The sequence below is a fragment of the Scleropages formosus genome, chromosome 4 (assembly GCF_900964775.1).
Source record: "Scleropages formosus chromosome 4, fSclFor1.1, whole genome shotgun sequence".
NCBI lineage: Eukaryota > Metazoa > Chordata > Actinopteri > Osteoglossiformes > Osteoglossidae > Scleropages > Scleropages formosus.
The window spans coordinates 39,002,866-39,020,286 of record NC_041809.1 but is presented as its reverse complement, the minus strand read 5'-3'; the positions used below and the strand labels follow the sequence as shown (position 1 = coordinate 39,020,286).

Genomic DNA, 17,421 nt, shown 5'->3' with positions numbered 1-17,421 from the left:
TTTATATTGGAAAGCTGTAAATGGTCTTCAGTTATTTTGGTTACAGTACACCAGTCAATTTGTAGGCAAAAGTTACTACAGGGAAAGTGGGGTAATGATGACGGTTTTATAGTCAAGTGACTGCACTACTGTCTCATCTTGTTACGGGTCAGTGCTCTGGTCTTATCAGGCTGCACTCTTTAGAAGTACACTGGCTGCAGACATTTCTCATTATGGCTTTGTTCTGTTAATCTGGGGAACAACGCTTATGGAAGCAAGGAAATTCATTGGTGCTGGCTTCAGTTTTTCCCAAATGTTCTCAGAACTCGCACAGCTTAGTGTTTCCGTGTATAAGCCTCTTTTCTTTTGAGGCAGGGTGCTGGAACTCCGCCTGAATACATGCGACCTCTCACACGCCTACAAGAATGAACTTTCTCTTACTAAAATAAGAGAGTTCACTTGCTGCTGCATTCTTTATTTCCTGCACATCCTAGCAACATCGTTCTACTGTTTTGTATTAATGCTTAATTCCCTGGGGAAAACCCCTAGCATACTCTTCATTATGATGCAAGCAAATGTAAAATAAGTATCCATCTACTGAACAAGTGCAAGAAGAGTTAAAGGTTTTTTTGGTGAAAGAGAAAAAAGTATCAGTGAATTTTATTATCTATAAACTTGATGCATTTGGTACATAGTAACTTTTATGTCTGATACCTTCTCGGTATATAAAATTCTTGGTTTTTCCTGGGGGGGGATGAAGTTGTCCATGAGAAAAGTATGGTGACTCCAGGTTCAAACCTACTCTCTTTATTGTGTGACCCTGAGCTTTGTTAATGGACATGGCAAGACTAACTCTCAGTGGGAACTATAGCAGCTTAAAACTGAATAGAATATCTGCTGGAACGTTGAAATTTTTCAGATCAATACATCTTTTTTCTGGATTGTTTCACAAGATTGCGGGTGCTTTGCTCATATTGGTGATTTGGTCCCACTGCAAAATTTTGGAGGATCTAAAATTTGACTGGACATCCAATTTTTGGAGTGCAGGTCATGAGTTTGTACTTGGATACAAACTGTTCAAAATCTCCACTGGGTACTGAGCAACACTAGAAAAACTATCAATACTTTTGATACTTCTTGCTTCTTAAACATCTTCTGCAACAGTCTGCCACTGATGCAATCCACTGCATCATTTTTAGTGCCAATCTCATTTCCTCCAATAACTGTTATGTTTGTAACTATGTATTATTTTTTTGTCTATGAAACAAAAAATAATAAGGATAAATTATTGTCCTAATAGTTTTTGACAATTCTTTCTGGCCCTCACTTCAAAAATAGGTGTAAGGCAGTAAATACATCTGACTTTTCATTTTTATACCCTTAATTTTCTTCCTCCTTTAGTATACTGCTATCCCAGAAATGATATGAGAAGCCAAATGACCTGTTTCGAAGTCCTTGAATGAGAACTTTACATGTTCGAGATCATTTGGTCCAAGGAAAACAGTTGAGGACTGGAGCGTGTGGTGACGTCAATAGTTTCATACGTTTTGCGTCATAACACAGTGAAAATGCTGAAAATACAGTTTACTTCTGTAAAAGATTTAATTTTGGATGTGGTGACACTAGGGGTCCATATGTGTGTATGATGCGTGTGAGTCTTTTCTCCCCTCGGGGTTTGCCATAGGCTGGACTTTGTACATGCGCACTGGAGTGCAAGATCAGCCCGGCTTCTTCTTGTAAGTTATACACGTCACGTGTTGCATCCAATAAAGACTTTGAAGGTGTTGGAAACCAACCCGGACGGGTATCGTTTCTTATTTTCTGAAGCCCTAAGTGTCTAGGCGAACCAGACGAGAATGCTCGGTTACACTTCTATTACAGGTATCACATGAATGACAAGCGGCGGTGGAACAAATATTAAAAACAAATATACGTGTTTTAAATGCATACGCACGCAAACAAAATGGAGGGCATCCTCGTGCCGCCCAACACCGCGCGCGTCGCAAAAGCAACACGGATGTCGTAGTGAACACGACGGAATGAATGAACGGACGCTGTGCTTCGTCAGCCCCCCTCCCGCTACGGTAGAAGGCGTGGCTCGTCCAGGCGGAGCTCAGCGATTGGTCCGCATGGACACTCGGACCGCCTCCTTCAGTGAGTCTTCGCTCTTCCCTTCACTCTTCGCACTTGGCCTGAGAGCAGCTCGCTTTGTGCTTGTGTCCCGCGTCTTGTCGTCTTCATTTCGAAGGTAACGTTAACCCGAACCCAGATTGTTTTCTTCATTGGTGTGAACAAATGTTTCTGCGTGGCATGATGGTCGAGCATCGAATTGCTCTTTTTTAGCAGGGAGAAGCGATCCGCTCCTGTCGAAAGTAACCGCCCTCAAATGCTGATGCAACTCACTTCTTGTAGTAATGGAGCGATCAGTGGAACTGTTTCTCCGGAACTACCGAAATAGCGATTTAAATTAAAAATCTGTAATGTTATCTAGGGTGGATGGAAACTTGTGTTGCAGTTTTTTTTCTTTTTTCAACAATTACCAACAACATGATGATATCCTGTTTTTCTTGTACTGTATTAGTATTGTTCTCTAAATAATAATTATTCTCGTCAGATATTCTTGTACTGAAGAGAAGCAGGTGGTTCGTATTTCGATTTTCAGCGCACTGCTCTAGCTACCCACACTCGGTGTACGCGGTGAATCATACAAGATGGCCAATGATTGAATCGCCAGTATAGAAGCGCGCCTAGAAAAGTGGGGAACATGATGTGGTTGCATCATCTCTCGCTCGGACGCGATGCCTTTATTTGGTTTTTCCGCGCGGCTGATCCGGAGGGAGTGCGCGCGCGAGACCGGGGCCGTGTAATTAAGGCGGGTCACGCGGTGGGATTTGCGCCGGCCGGGTGCGCGATTTTGGCGGTTGCGCTCAGCGGCGGATTAACGTGAAAGGACCTCGGGTGTCTACCTGTCACTTGTTATAAGAGCGCGCGCTCCCGTGGTGTCGCGCATGACTTTCCTCTCATTCGGCCCGCAGAGATGTTGCGTCAGCCGCGGAGCGGTGCACGCGCGCTCGCCTTGTGCCGACGTCATGGAGGAGCCGGTGGTCCCCGTGTAAACAGTAGCACAGCTCGCGTCACGTGGGCTTTGTTTTTACTGCACTAGTGACCCCCCCCCCCCCCCGAAACCCGTAAAGCTCGTGCCGCTCAGTGATTTCAGTCTGAGGGGGTCACTGATGTCCATTAAAATTGAAAGAACACGAGAAGTATGACGTAGGTATGACATGTCATTAAAGTGTGCTGCTAGCTGCTTGTAACATTTATAATCGGGCACTTTTCAAGTGACTTACAGTGAACTCTACTAGTGTTATCAGCCCACACACCTTATTCACTGCGGTGACTCGCACCGCTAGATACGCTACTTACAATGGGTCACTCATCCATACATCAGTGGAACACACACACACACACACACACACTCTCTCTCTGTGACTCACACTATGAGTGAACCTGAACACCATGTCTTTGGACTGTGGGAGGAAACCAGAGCACCCGGAGGAAACCCACGCAGACATGGGGAGAACATACAAACTCCACACACCAAGTGGGGATCGAACCCATGTCCTGTCGCACCTCCCAGGCGCTGTGAGACAGCAGCGTTACTCGCCGTGCCCTCTGTGACATTATTAGGTGAGGAAGATGCTGTGCAGCAACGCAGTTTTATATAAAGAGTTGTAAGACAAAAGCCCCTCTGGTGTGTAGTGTGTGTGTGTGTGTTTGTTTTACAGTGCCACCCATGCGGTGCTCTCACGGAAATGGGCCACAGCTGACCATCAGCTCTTGCTCAAGACCGATGCCTGTGCCCCGTGTCTCCCTTGTCCCGCGCTCTTCAGTTGTGCTTTTTCCCGTTTGTGCAAACACTCATTTTTCTGTACGAACACTTGTAACAAGATTGACCGCTAACTTACTTCACATGGGCAAAATATGCAATCTCAACGATATACTAGAGAGGTACTGAAAGTAGGGATTTGGTGTTAGTCGACGACACCTCACACGCTTTCGCATCAAGAACTGGACCAAAAACAATTAAGCACACAAGTGGGAAGTGACATTAAACAGGCAAAGTACAATGAAGGAATGTATGTGCAGTATGTAGTAAGTAGACAGGACATGAAAAGGGTGATGAAGAATAAATTCTGTAGTGCCGGTTTACACGTCACGCCCCACGTTTCAGATGGGAAGCAGAAAGCAAATTCGGGGGTGTTGCTTCAGGTCAGAAATGTGTGTGTGAAGTGAGACAGGATCGTGCTACAGCATCAGTGGGAAAAGTTTTGTAAGTAGCTTGGAGAAGGGTATGAGCTAAATGAAGGGATAATATTAATAATGGTTTACGTTGCTTTCCGTGTTTCTCGTTCCTTCCCTAGGACCGTGCATCCTCTTTGTTTAGTTGAAATCCCCCCCGCGCTTTTGTGACACCGCTGAAGTGTGTGTGTGCATGCCTGGGGTGTAGCCTGCACAGGAAGAGGCCCAAAGGGTGGCGCTCTCTTATTTTCTCAGTGTTGGAGACATTTCAAAGCCAGAGTGGTGAGTTAGGCTCCCCAGCGGGTGCTTTGTGTCCTGTGTGTGTTTTTCTTAAAAGTCCCCTGTAATGCAAGGAATTGCTGTGGCCAGAAGGAACCGTGTTCCCAGAAGGGACGTGCCGCTTTTTCACCAAGTCAACGGCGTATCACATTTCCTCCTGCCATCCGCCTCTGGGCTCGGCTCGTGACCCCGCAGGTGGAGGGTTACATCGCCCGGAATGCACCGGAACGTGGCCGAGTCCTCCGCTCTCCTGCACATCTACATTATTATAATAATGGAGCGCGTGGCTTCCAGCTGCGGTCAGGACGGCCGTCTGGAATTACAGCTGCTGTCTTGAATATTTAGTCGTTTTGCTGCCGTGGCGCTTCTCCACCCCGACTCTGCACGGCGCCCTACACCCCCCAGCACAGTCACGCCTCGCTAAATGACACGCCTCTTAAGCAACTTGTGCTCCATGCATGCTCGCCTGGCGTCGGCATTTCAGGCATCTGTCTGCATATTTTTCTGACATGTCTTGCACTGCCACGTCTCCTTGTTTGGCACTGTTTCGGGCTGCCTTTCTGTACGTACTTCCTCAACGTGTTGGAAGCTTTACGTGCCAGGAAGAAGCTTCTGGAAGTGTTAACAGGCAGTTAACACTTTGAGATGGCAGCTCCGGAAGCAGAAGAATCGCTTAATGTTTTGCATGCAGAACAAATTGAAATTATCCGCAGGAGGGAGGAGTTGCGTCTGGAACGGAGGATGGCGGGGAGATGTCTTCTGTCCAAATGCAAGCGTTCAGCCCTCCTAAGCGACCGTAATGAGGAGGCTCTTTTCCTCAGCGGCTTGAGTGTTGAAGCACATGTCACCATGGCAACAGCGTCTCAGATAGCGCAACTTGTCTCGAAACAATTAGCCCCGTTCGCACCGCTTGTGTCTTTAAAGTTGTTTTATCATGAGTTTGCCCATAGCGCTGAGCTTTCCTGCTCTCCAGTCTCGAATTTAGACCATCAGGAGGGAGCATTGCTCTGAGAAACTGCATCGCTTCCATGTTATCAGATCTGTTTGTTTTTGTGCCTTTCAGTGTAGTTGTCATTTTTTTAAAGATGACTGTAGGACCACACTTTCCATTGCTTTGCAAGCAGGCCGGAAAATTAAACGCTTAAATTGTTACGGCAGCAGAGTCGTAATGCCAGACAAATGGTCTGCTGTGTGTATTTTTGACTTTGGCGTGCTGCACTATCGGCTGCTCTGTGAGTGTAATCCTGTTAGTTTGAGTGTTGCTCTGTGCGCATTGTGAACGTCCGCTTCTCCACCACCAGTCCTCTGTGGGTCCGTTACATTGAAATTGACTAAAATGTGGCACAAAGAAACAAACAAATCCACTGACCCCAAGTTGCCCAGATCCGTTGTACCCAGTGTGGCTCTGCTTACATTGCTCATCGCATCACAACACAGTTTTCATGGTGTGAACAGGGAGAAAAGTGCTGTTTCAGGGTGACATAAAGGCAGGTTAGTTTGTGTGTGGCAGGATGTGTAAGTGTTGTGATCTAACACTTGGGATTGTGTGTGTGTGTGTGTGTGTGTGTGTGTGTGTGTGTGTCACTTTATAGAGGTCGCTGTGTGGCATGAGAAACTCCGTCTCCCACTTGTCACTCAGTGCACCGGAGGCCTGAATGGTGGGAATCAAACTGTTAAAATCCTTGAAAATATGTTGTGAAGCTGCTTTTTGGATACTTGTCAGCTGTATTGTTGTGTGTGTTTTTTTTTTTTTTTTTTTTTTTTGTATGCACGCACGCACGCACGCACATCCACTGTAGTCCAGACAGGACCTGATCAAACTTGCATGGGCTCCGCTGGCAGCGCTTCAGAGAAAGTCCGACGGTGGATTCTCATCACTGCTCTTTGTTTTTCTGGGCAAGATGGGATTTTTATGGGTAATTTGTTACGTAACAAATGCGGTAAATATGCCTGGTACTTTATGAAATACATATTTTATTGGGTAAACATCGCACTTGAAGCACGTGGTCTCTTACAGGCCGTTACTTTGCTGGTTGACTTTAAATATTAATTGGTGTCTTTGTGTCCCTCGCCAAAGCCCTTACTGTCCCATGGCTTTTAGATCAATTGTCCTCTTTCCTTAACTCCTGCAGCCTAAGCATTTAAGTTTTTCCTCTTCTTTCTCTTCTGTTTTCCTTGTACAGTTCCGCCCCTGTTTTTCTCCCCTTCATCGGCTCGTCCTCCAGATGACCGCGAGCAGCACTGCTCTCGCTCTTCACGTCCGTTCATGAGTCCCGCCCGAGTTGCACCGTCATGTGTTATCCACTATATTGCATGCTGCACTCTGCCATTTTTCAGCCCTCGCTGCCTCGGAACACATCGTGGTCCGGCTCCATCTCAAGGCACAGAGACCTCGTCCCCCGCAGTGCAATGGCTATGGACCGGATGAGCGCTCTATTGGAGTTCTCCAACTCCTCTGGCACCCAGGTTCTTGGCTGCCGCTGTTGTAGCGTCGCTTGGCTTCCCGCTCAGCGTGGAGCGCTGACGTGGCTGCCGCCCCTCTCCACCGGTGCGGACATGGCGGAGAAAGAGGAGAGCTTGGCGAACACGTCACTGCGAGGCGCGGTGGCAGCCTGCCGATGCAGGGAGACCGGGGGGCGAGACCAGTTCCCGCACGCTCCTTGTCGTGCATTATTAATTCCTGTAGCGGAAAATGTACAGGTGTGAATGTCGTACGTGTGTCGTTCGTGCAGGTAAGGCGATCGGTGTCAGCTGATATTAAAGTGCCGGTTTTTCACCTCCGTTGGCGTGCCGCTCTCAAATGCTCGTACAGAGCTCCTGCAAGGGCCGCTACAGAAATCCAGCATTGTGCGCACGTCCTCGCGGCTGACGATTGAGTGCTGCACTCTTCCTTCCCAGGTGTTTGAAACATATTCCTCAGCCTGCCTGTCTGGTTATTGTAGTTTACATTTATTCATTTAGCAGACACTTTTGTCCAAAGCGACGTACATCTCAGCAAAAGTACAATTTATGCATTACGTTAAGAGAAAGAAACATGGCTGCAGACATGAAAGTCTCAAGTAAACCTAGTTTGTTACCTACCGCTTGCTGCACTGATATTCATCATTCAAGTTAAAACGCAGTGCTTTGGGAACGCCTGTTTTGCTGTGTGTGTGTTTGTAAAAACATGTTGTTTATTCACGTTCCTCATTTGGAAAGAGGTTCAATTCCCCCCCCCCTGCCGGTCAGAGGAAAAATGTGATTCCTCACTTATCTTTGTTTCGTATTTTTCTTCTCAGTCTCTTTCTCTGACTTTGCGGCCTTTCCAAATGCCTTTTATGCTCCTTTCCAGTCTTTTTTGTGGAAGTACTGCTAATTTGGCTACCAGATGTTTATGCTGCAAAGAAGTCAGTTGACTTTTTGCTGCCAGCGCCTTTCGCTCTGCACTCTGGGGTTGGATCCGCCCTGTCGCGTCACTAATGAATATTTGATGCTAGAAGATTCCGTGACGAGATTGAGGCATTTAGTCCACCTATGGGACAGAAACTGTCTGTGTTTGACACACTAAGTGTGTGTTTCTGTCCCGAAACATTTGATCCAAGTGGCAATGAGGGTGCGTGGAATTTATTAACCACAGAGGAAGTGAAGCAATGGAGCAATGGGCTGAAAAAAGTTCTTGTACACAAGAAAAACCCTCTTGTATTGAAAAGTGTGTGTGTGTGTGTGTGTGTGTGTGTGTGTGTGTGTGTGTGTGTCCGTACTCCAGCGTAGAGCGTTTCCATTCCACAGGACTCTGTCTCATAGGCTGTGCATCTATGCAAAAGTCTGCGAGTGTGTTGTATGTCTTCCGGTGCCCTCCCATTAACCCTCTGCTCCTTTCTTCTTCCTCAGACTGTCTCTCGTGCCCTCTGCTCAGCTCAGCCCATTCTTCACACTCTTACCATGTGCGACAAGGTGGCCTCCTTCGGAAAGCAGCTCCTGCGACGTCGCGTGCTCGACTACTCGCAGCAGGAGACGCGCTTCGCCCGCTGCCTGTCCACGCTGGACCTCGTAGCCCTGGGGGTGGGCTCCACGCTGGGAGCGGGGGTCTACGTGCTGGCCGGCGAGGTGGCGCGGGAGAAGGCCGGACCTGCCATCGTGCTCTGCTTCCTTGTTGCTGCTCTTTCCTCCGTGCTGGCAGGCCTATGCTACGCCGAGTTCGGCGCCCGCGTGCCTAAGACGGGCTCTGCCTACCTGTACAGCTACGTCACTGTGGGCGAGATCTGGGCCTTCATCACAGGATGGAACCTTATCCTGTCCTATGTCATCGGTGAGTGTGCGGTGGTAGCCGGAAGGGGGTCAGGCGCCGAGTTCGAGCCGCAGTGGTGCGGATCCGCGTTCTTCCAGCGGGAAACGGACCCTGCCAACTTCAGCTGCACTCCTGTGTGTTGGGTGGCAGTTTTCAGGACGTTTCTTTAACGTCTCCCTGCGCAGTGTTGACAGGTGGAACTTTAATTGTCTGACGCCGAGACAAATTTGGCTCAGACCAATATGTATTATTGTGGAATGATAATGTGTCAAAATGAGAGGACGTATGGAAATTCTCCAGTCCTGCACAAGCTGCGTTTCAATGGTTTATTTACCAAATTGTACAGTGGGTCATAAAGGTATCAAGGAAATGGCTAAACATTCTAGAAATAAAGGACCAGATATTATTTTTGACTTCTAAATAATGAATGCTTCCTACTTTTATTTACCATTCTGTACTGCGGTTAGTTGCACTGCTGCATGTCTCTGTGTTATGTGTAATGTCTTCACGTGAATAATTGTTTAAATTAGTCCCCTTCTGTGGCTGGTTTTTCAGGTACAGCCAGTGTAGCTCGAGCATGGAGCTCCACCTTTGACAGCTTGCTGGAGCAAAAGATCTCAAATTTCTTCAAGGCCTCCATGTCTATCAACCTCCCTGGGAAGGTTCTGGCTCAGTACCCAGATCTGTTTGCCCTCACCTTGGTGTTGTTACTCACTGGTGAGAAATTACACAAGCAAACGTTATGGAAACGTGTACATCTCTTTAGTCACAACAGCTTGCTTTGCTAGATGCGTTCACACTTTACTCATTTCATCAAGTCAAATTTAGTTTGCCAAAAACCTTATCTTAGAGAATAAAAACATGTTAATTAACCCAGTTTTCCTTCTTATCCTAGCACTGCTGGCAATCGGTGTGAGTGAATCTGCTCTGGTGAACAAGATCTTCACGGTGGTCAACCTGGTGGTGTTAGGCTTTGTCATCATCTCGGGTTTCGTCAAAGGAGACCTCAACAATTGGAACCTCACCTTGGAGGATTTTTTGAACATGACCAACATCACCACACCAGAGTGAGTGTGGACGGAAGGGACCAACAAGATGCTCTAGCTGAACTTGTGTACATGTGTGGATGCCTCTGGTTGGGGTTTAAAGGTCTAAGTCATGAGGTGGCCGTGTAGTGAAATTCCTGGTCTTGTAGTGCCGAGTTGCTCTCGGCAGCACTCAGCTGGATCACTCAAATTGTTCTCCCCACCTCTGGCTTCCAGGTCCATAGAGAAGTCTTTCGGGAGGGGCGGCTTTGCTCCGTTCGGCTTCACCGGGATTTTGTCTGGTGCTGCTACCTGCTTCTATGCTTTTGTGGGCTTTGACTGCATAGCCACGACAAGTAAGCCTTCATGTGCTGATAGATGCCAAGGGACCTAGTGCAGTGGTTAGAGCTGTGTCTTACTCTAAATTCCTTGGTTTAATCCCCCCCCCCCCGGTGTGCATGACATTTACCTTCACTTGTTTTACCTGATTTTTTTTCCTTCTCCAAAGCGACTTAGTGTTAAGCTACTTGAAACTATTTACCCATATATATAGCTGGGTAATTTTTACTAGAGCAGTTTCAGCGCCAGTACATTGCTCAAAGGTACTGTAGCTGCAGGTGAGATTCGAACCTGTGACCTTTGTACTCTTAAGTTACTTACCCCGAATTGCTACAGTAAAAAAAAAAAAAAATTACCCAGCCCATAAATGAGTAAATTGCTAAGTAGTTCAGTATACAAACCTATCATGGTCAGTTGCTTTGGAGAAAGCATTAAATGAATGAATAGATGAATAATAACAATAGCATGAAGATCAAAGAGTGTCAGTATAAGTGAAGACATGTATTTCTACAGTCTGCAATGTTACAAATGAGTTTTTGGCATGATGTGGAACAATTCTTGACAGCCAGCTGCTGCTGTTTATAAACTGCTGACTGCCATGATCTCAGTTAAGCCCCTTGGGTACCCACTGCAGGTGAGGAGGCCAAGAACCCCATGCGCTCCATCCCCATTGGCATCGTGGCTTCGCTGCTCATCTGCTTCTTCGCCTACTTTGGAGTGTCTGCTGCGCTCACTCTCATGATGCCCTACTACATTCTGAACACACAGAGCCCTCTGCCCGAGGCCTTCAGCCATGTGGGTTGGGCCCCAGCTCGCTATATTGTGGCTGTGGGCTCGCTCTGTGCCCTCTCCACCAGGTGAGTGCTCTGTCCTCTGCAGGGTGTTTTCTTTTTCCTTCCTCTGTACCTGTTCCCATGGTAACTCTGCCCCTCATTCCAGCCTCCTGGGTTCCATGTTTCCCATGCCCCGTGTCATCTATGCTATGGCGGAGGACGGCCTTCTCTTCCGCTTCCTGTCCCGTATGAACACGAGGACAAAGACCCCCTTTCAGGCCACCATTGTATCTGGCTTGGTGGCAGGTTAGTTCAGTGTTGAATAAAGATGTGTGCCAACAATTCTGAATGTATTTATTTCTCTGGGCACATTCACAGCCCTCAAGGTGTCTCAGGTTTCTCTGCCAGTTTCATTCCTGAAGAATCAATTTTGTCGGGTTGCATCAGGTGCCTGTTTTACAAATAATTTTCCTTTACTCAGAGCCCTGCTTGTCTCTGTCATTGTCGTTGTAACCCCGTCTTTTCCATGTTTTCTTTGTAGCTTTGATGGCCTTCCTGTTTGACCTGGCTGCGTTGGTGGACCTGATGTCCATTGGGACCCTGCTTGCCTATTCCCTAGTAGCCGTTTGTGTGCTAATCCTCAGGTCAGTGCTGTGTGGCAGAACACATTCACATTAGTCAATACTGAGACACACAAACGCTCTACCACAGCCAGACATCCAGCCACCATCTGGACATTTGCTGGTGGGTTTTGACTTGAGGGTGAAAATGTGAAATCTAGTGTTTACATTTATTGATTTAGCAAAAACTTTTTTCCAAAATGACGTACATCTCAGAAAATAGTGTGTTCATTACATTAGCAGAAAGAGATTGGATGCAGACATGAGATTCTAAAGGTCTAGCAGTATAACAAGCTGCAATGTCTTTATAGTGGTAATGAATTTCTTTGTGTGATGACTAGGGCGGTAGGGAGTGTGGATGAGATGGGAACTTTTTTTGGGAAATGCTTAGGAAATCAGAATTTCGGCACATCGTGTTCTTGGTCCAGGCAAGCTCTACCAGGTCCATCTAACCTCTTCGGCTTGGGAAGACTCAGCTCTCCATCTTGTCTGTGATGTCCAAGGAGAGCAACGCTGGGGCAATAGGTGAGCACCACTATTGTAGGTGCACAAGGCTTTGGCAGAGTTTCAGTGTGGGGTGGCACACAGTAAGACCTGCCTGCCGCCAGAAAAGGCAATAGTGTTGGGCAGAAGTATTGACTGAATTAGGAGCCCTGAACAGGTACTTGGCCCTGGTGACGGTGCTAGATTGGTAGTTAATCGTTGAGATAGGAAGGCAACTTAGGTTTCCGGCGAACATCACAGAGACACCTCTGAGGCCAAGTGTCGTGCTGCTTTACAAACCTCTAAGCAAGTCATCTTGCTTGAGCTCTCAGTTCCTTGGGAAGAACAGATGGAAGAGGTGATTGAAAGAAAAAAGGTGAGGTATGAGGAAGAGGTGGAGCAGTGAAGCTCAAAAGGCCAATGGACAAGGTGTGTGCCTATCAGTGTAGGCTCAAGGGTGCTGCAGGGAGGAAGCTCAGTGCACTTGGGCCTACAGGGACTCACTTGTGTATCACAGGCAGCTGGACGAAAGAGGGCAGTGCAAGTTGTTACCGAGGCTACAGAGACATACCTGGATAGCAGTAGAGCAGCACAGGTGAGCGATGGGTTCAAGGTGCTGCTACCTGGACACAGGGTGCGGTCTGACCGACCCTGTTTGAGTCTCTGGGGTGAAGAGGCCTGAAACACACAGAGAACCCAGGTCACATCGCTGATGTGTGCAGGTGCATTGTAAGATGCATGTAATAAACAAATACTGCTTGTTGACCTTTCAGCAGTCTGTTGCGGAACTCAAAAATATATCTTCTGATGCTTCTCAATTTTAAGCAGAATGACAAGTGGTTGTGACAGTAAAAAAAAAAAAAAAAAAAAAAACTTGTCGGAGCTGCAGTACAATATGACGGTAACAAAGTGACTTGTGTTCAGGTACCAGCCCGGCAGCTTGAGTTCTGCCAGCCAGAGCGAGAAGCTGATGGAGATGGTCGAGGATGAGAAAGTGGCCGTGACGGCCATAGACGACTACAGCCCTGATTTGGCGCATCGACCACTGAAGGACAGGTTTTCCGTGCGCCTCCTGCTCATGCCTAGCTGCGACTTTCCCACCAACGTCTCGGGAGCCATTGTCTATGGAGCCACAGCTGTCATCTGTAAGCGCTTGCTTTTTGGTCCACCTCCTCTGACATGGTTTACATTCCATAAATGCTTTCTTCTCTTGCTAAAAGGGGTTTCGGTTTTGATGTACCGCAGTAACAGCCCGACTGATCACTAAAGCCATGCAACATAGTAGCTGTACAGCACGAGCCCTTTACCCAGCAATTCGCTTATCTGATGGCCTTCTCATAATTTCATCCACCTATCCGTTATCAACAACTGCTTGTCCAATGATTGTGATCTGGCAGAGGAGACGATCACAACGACCTCCTTGTACTTTAATAAAATATGTGACGGATCTGCTTTTCCGATGGATGGTCAGAAAATCCTGAGTAGAGCTGAAAGGTGTGGAAAGTGTACAACATGAGGCAGCACTGGGCTTTGCAAGCAACAGTTCCTCAGTCCTTCTTTGCAAACGTCGTTGATTTAGATGTTTTTGTCATGGACGCTCTGTTCAATGGATAAGTTATCTTGCCTGGTTTCAGGAACGATGGATATTTGGGTAAGGAGGACTTGCTGTGCTTCCAAATACCTTGTTGTTTTAATAAGTTTGAAGGCCTCATGTCTGTCTAGAATAAGCCCAAAAAAAAGCTGAATGTGTGCAGACTTCCCCAAAGGAACGTGAAGAGAGCCTCGTTCGCTGTTCAGTTGCTTTCTGCTGTGCAGTTGCTCTCAAATGTGTAGTCGGGTGACGCTCCCCCTGCCCTCTGCAGCGACCCTGTTCACCCTGCTCTGTGTGGTGCTGGCCCTATGTGGAGAAGAGGTGGTGAAATGCAACCCATTGTGGGTTAGCGTGTGCACAGTGCTGGCTCTGCTGTCTGCCGTGTGCGTCGTCATCATCTGGAGGCAACCCGAGAGCAAGGAGGCACTCACCTTCAAGGTACGCGCTGCGAGAGTGTAGGGCACCTTACTCCACTTTGAGGATGTTTGTTTCTCTGCAACTTTCCCCTCATCGTGTTCCTGTCCCTGTCAGAGACCAAAAGCATGCCTCACCTTCACTCTGCTCATCTCTCGACAGGTTCCGCTGCTGCCCCTGTTGCCCCTGGTGAGCATCTTTGTGAACATTTACCTTATGATGCAGCTGGACATGGCTACTTGGTGTCGCTTTGCTGTGTGGATGGCCATCGGTGAGTTGGCGCCCCCTCCTCAGGACCTGAGCCCGTTCCCTTTCCTGTATTCTGTTTAAGACAACACTCCAAAACCCTTAAAAATTGCTCACATATCTGCACAGTGTTGCATTAGAATCTGGAATGTGTACAATTTAATCTTGAAAGTGATGTCATTTATTGAAGAATAAAGGGGGGGGGACTAGATCCTGCCTATTGACTTTTCTGCTTGTTGTCATTTTGGTCTTTTTTTTTTTTTTTTTTTTTTAAAGACAAGTTTACATTTTGCCATAATGACCAAATCTGCATCCTTGTTCCCTGCAGGGTTCTTGATCTATTTTGCCTACGGGATTCGAAACAGCACCGAAGCCATGAACACCTCTTCCCGAAAGTACAAGTCGGCTCCCAGGACAAAGACGCCCATCTATCGAGGCGTAAATGACAGTGATGTGGACGGCATGACCCCCTGAGAAGGAGAGTCGCCGAATCCTCCTCTCGATCAGACGTATTATGTGTCCTGCTACTCAAGTGATCAGTAGTTCCTCGTATCATCTTTCTCTTGTGTGCTTGTCTTATGGGTCCGCCACATAGTAGTAAAGTTGCGCGCTCAGTGACTGATTTGACAACATGTTTGTGGTTCTAATTTCGACAAAACAAAGAAATGCCAAAGTCCGTTGTAGACGGTACTGTTGCGCTGATGCTTGACTGTGATTACGTGGGCTGTCCCTGACCACAGAACCCTGCGTGAAGTCGGTCAGCAGCTTAGGTTCCAGCGCACACTGGTACTGTGTTTTTGTGTACTGTGCTCAGCCATACGTTACCAGGGGGTGCTGTGTGTGCGCCTCCAGAGTTACACGTTTTGGAGCTGGTTGCCCTTGAATGTGTGTATCCTTGAGATCATGACAATCTCACATGCAGTTAAAACTGATTTCAGATTTTTGTAGGGGGGTCTTAATGGAAGAGTAATTGATTACTTTTATAACAGTATGATGCTTTATGGGCAATGTACAGATTTTTAGTGGTGCGTGCATGTAAATATTTGCGTGTGTGATCGCATTTGCGCTTTGTGTGCAGGTTACGGGTCGTCTATCCGTTACGCTTTTGTTTGTAGATGGAGAGTTCTGAAGTTACAGAGAGAACTGGCTATTTATTTTTGTCCCTAAATGTAGTATCTTATTGAAACTGAGTTTGTGGCACTTGCTCTAGTGTTCTTTTAACATTTCCCTCCCTTCATGACAGCACGAGCTGTAGATGAACTGCTGTGTGTGTCTAATATATAATGTGTGTGTGTGTATGTATATATATATATATATATATATACATACACACACACACACACACACACACACACACACACACACACACACTTTATATATATATAAAAATCTCTTTAGAATAATTTAGTTTTAACCTTAAGATGGCATAAATATTTTTCTTGATTAGAGATGGCCAGTGTTAGAAACAACAGCAATTAGCTTTGCACGCAGAAAGCTGGCGCTGCTGTCATGTTACAAAGAGTGGGAAGAGCTGACACCGCTGATTCACACCCGTGGGTGTATATTGTGAAAAGCTGCGGTCTTTTCACAAACCGTTTTTAGTTTCCATTGAAACGTACTTTACTTGGCAGCTTACCTGCTAAGGTAATGGCAACTTTGAATCCATTATGTTTTCTGGCAGTGGTTCACCGCACACTTTGTGTCAATGTCACGTGTGACAGGAAATCACAGCAGCCACTATTGCAGGTACAGCCCTGAGCTCCTCTCCTGTGTCTTCTGTCATGTTGCTACTGGCCAGACTGAAGTTATTCCCGCTCTAACGGTATCGTAGCAATGTAAGGACCTCAGGTTTGGATTTTACCAAACCCTGGTAAATTTCTGGGCTATCAGTTTATTTCAAGGAATTACAAATTCCCTTTTCCTGCTACAATTTACTGTAAATTTCGCCTCACTGTTAGTGAAATGTGGTTACTTCTGGAGAATATGTTTCCAATAGTATTTCTAACTGTAAAATACCATGTCAGGTTGACATTTGTAGATTGAGAAGGATTTCAGAAGACACACTGGTAGCAGGTTTCCTATGAGAGTACTTGATTCGCATGGCAGAATTGTGTTTGGACACTAAAATGCTTTGGCTGGCTTTTGTAAGTAGTATTAGAGCATATGTAGATAAACATGTACAGCTCTGTTTTATTATTTGTAAATATCAGTGTTTACTATGTATTTTTTTCATCCAAAGGTACGAATTCTGATTTGTTTGAGTGGGTGTGTTTTTACGTAAAGGCCTACCTGCATTACATTTTATACTGAAAAATGCAAACATTGACTTGTTACCAGTCAGTTCTGCAAAGAGCATTAAACAGTACGATTGCTACTAAGGATTAACATATCGTCAGATTGAATACAACCTATCACATAACCGTTAATGGTTAGTTAATGTATATGTTTGCTTTTTTATTGTAAATATGAGCTGTAATTTAAATGTTTTAAAATAAAAGTGTCTTAAAGGAATATGGGGATCTTGTTTTATTACCGTTTGATCACACGTTCTGAGATTTACCTCCAAAATTAGACAATTGCATCAGTTCCTAAGTGGAAGATGAGCCTCGGTGACTTAACACCGTCGCACGATCACTTGGTTTCAGTTGTCTTTTTCTCTGTCCATTCTTTCTCCTGTTTTTGGGGGGGGGAAAAAAAATTGTTACCCTGGCAACCACCGCCTGCACACTGCTGAAACCAAGAGAGAAACTGCTGCAGGCAGCAGCAAGTAACAGATGCCAAGTAAAGCAGCCTGGACACAGTAGATTAACAAAAAATAAAAGAACATGATATGAACTTTTGTCATGTTACAGCACTATTGGAGACGTGCCAAGTGCATATTTCTTCGGACGAATTGCGGATCATCGTTTCCTTGGACCGTGACCCTGTTAACCAGTGACCTCTGAGTCAAGGGACACTGGCTCGCCTTTCAAATTTATTCTGCTCAAGCTTTTCTATTTTCCCTTTTTTTTCAGGAAAATTGCAGTTAGTTTATTAAACAAGTATTAATTTGTGTCAGCGCTGTGCATTGTAACAGTGCTTTTCCATCTTTAATGGACCATAACCA

The 17,421-nt window shown here is 46.3% G+C and overlaps 1 protein-coding gene across 4 annotated transcripts; it reads left to right on the top strand.

The window, feature by feature from the left end:
• The first annotated feature begins 2,068 nt into the window (after positions 1 to 2,068).
• LOC108934385 (cationic amino acid transporter 3-like) lies at positions 2,069 to 15,619 on the top strand. 4 transcript variants are annotated; one of them, XM_018752114.2, is made up of 13 exons: positions 2,176 to 2,227; positions 7,290 to 7,455; positions 8,428 to 8,845; positions 9,380 to 9,541; positions 9,720 to 9,891; positions 10,087 to 10,205; positions 10,823 to 11,045; positions 11,128 to 11,267; positions 11,503 to 11,605; positions 12,989 to 13,209; positions 13,927 to 14,093; positions 14,232 to 14,340; positions 14,644 to 15,619. In XM_018752114.2, the coding sequence occupies exons 3-13, from the start codon at positions 8,479 to 8,481 to the stop codon at positions 14,787 to 14,789; spliced, it is 1,929 nt and encodes a 642-aa protein (XP_018607630.1). In that variant the 5' UTR covers positions 2,176 to 2,227; positions 7,290 to 7,455; positions 8,428 to 8,478; the 3' UTR covers positions 14,790 to 15,619. The 4 variants fall into 4 exon arrangements, with proteins under 4 accessions (XP_018607631.1, XP_018607629.1, XP_018607630.1 ...); XM_018752115.2 differs by lacking the exons at positions 2,176 to 2,227; positions 7,290 to 7,455 and adding an exon at positions 2,069 to 2,133; XM_018752113.2 differs by lacking the exon at positions 7,290 to 7,455 and having other exon boundaries at positions 2,153 to 2,227.
• Positions 15,620 to 17,421: the final 1,802 nt, after the last annotated feature.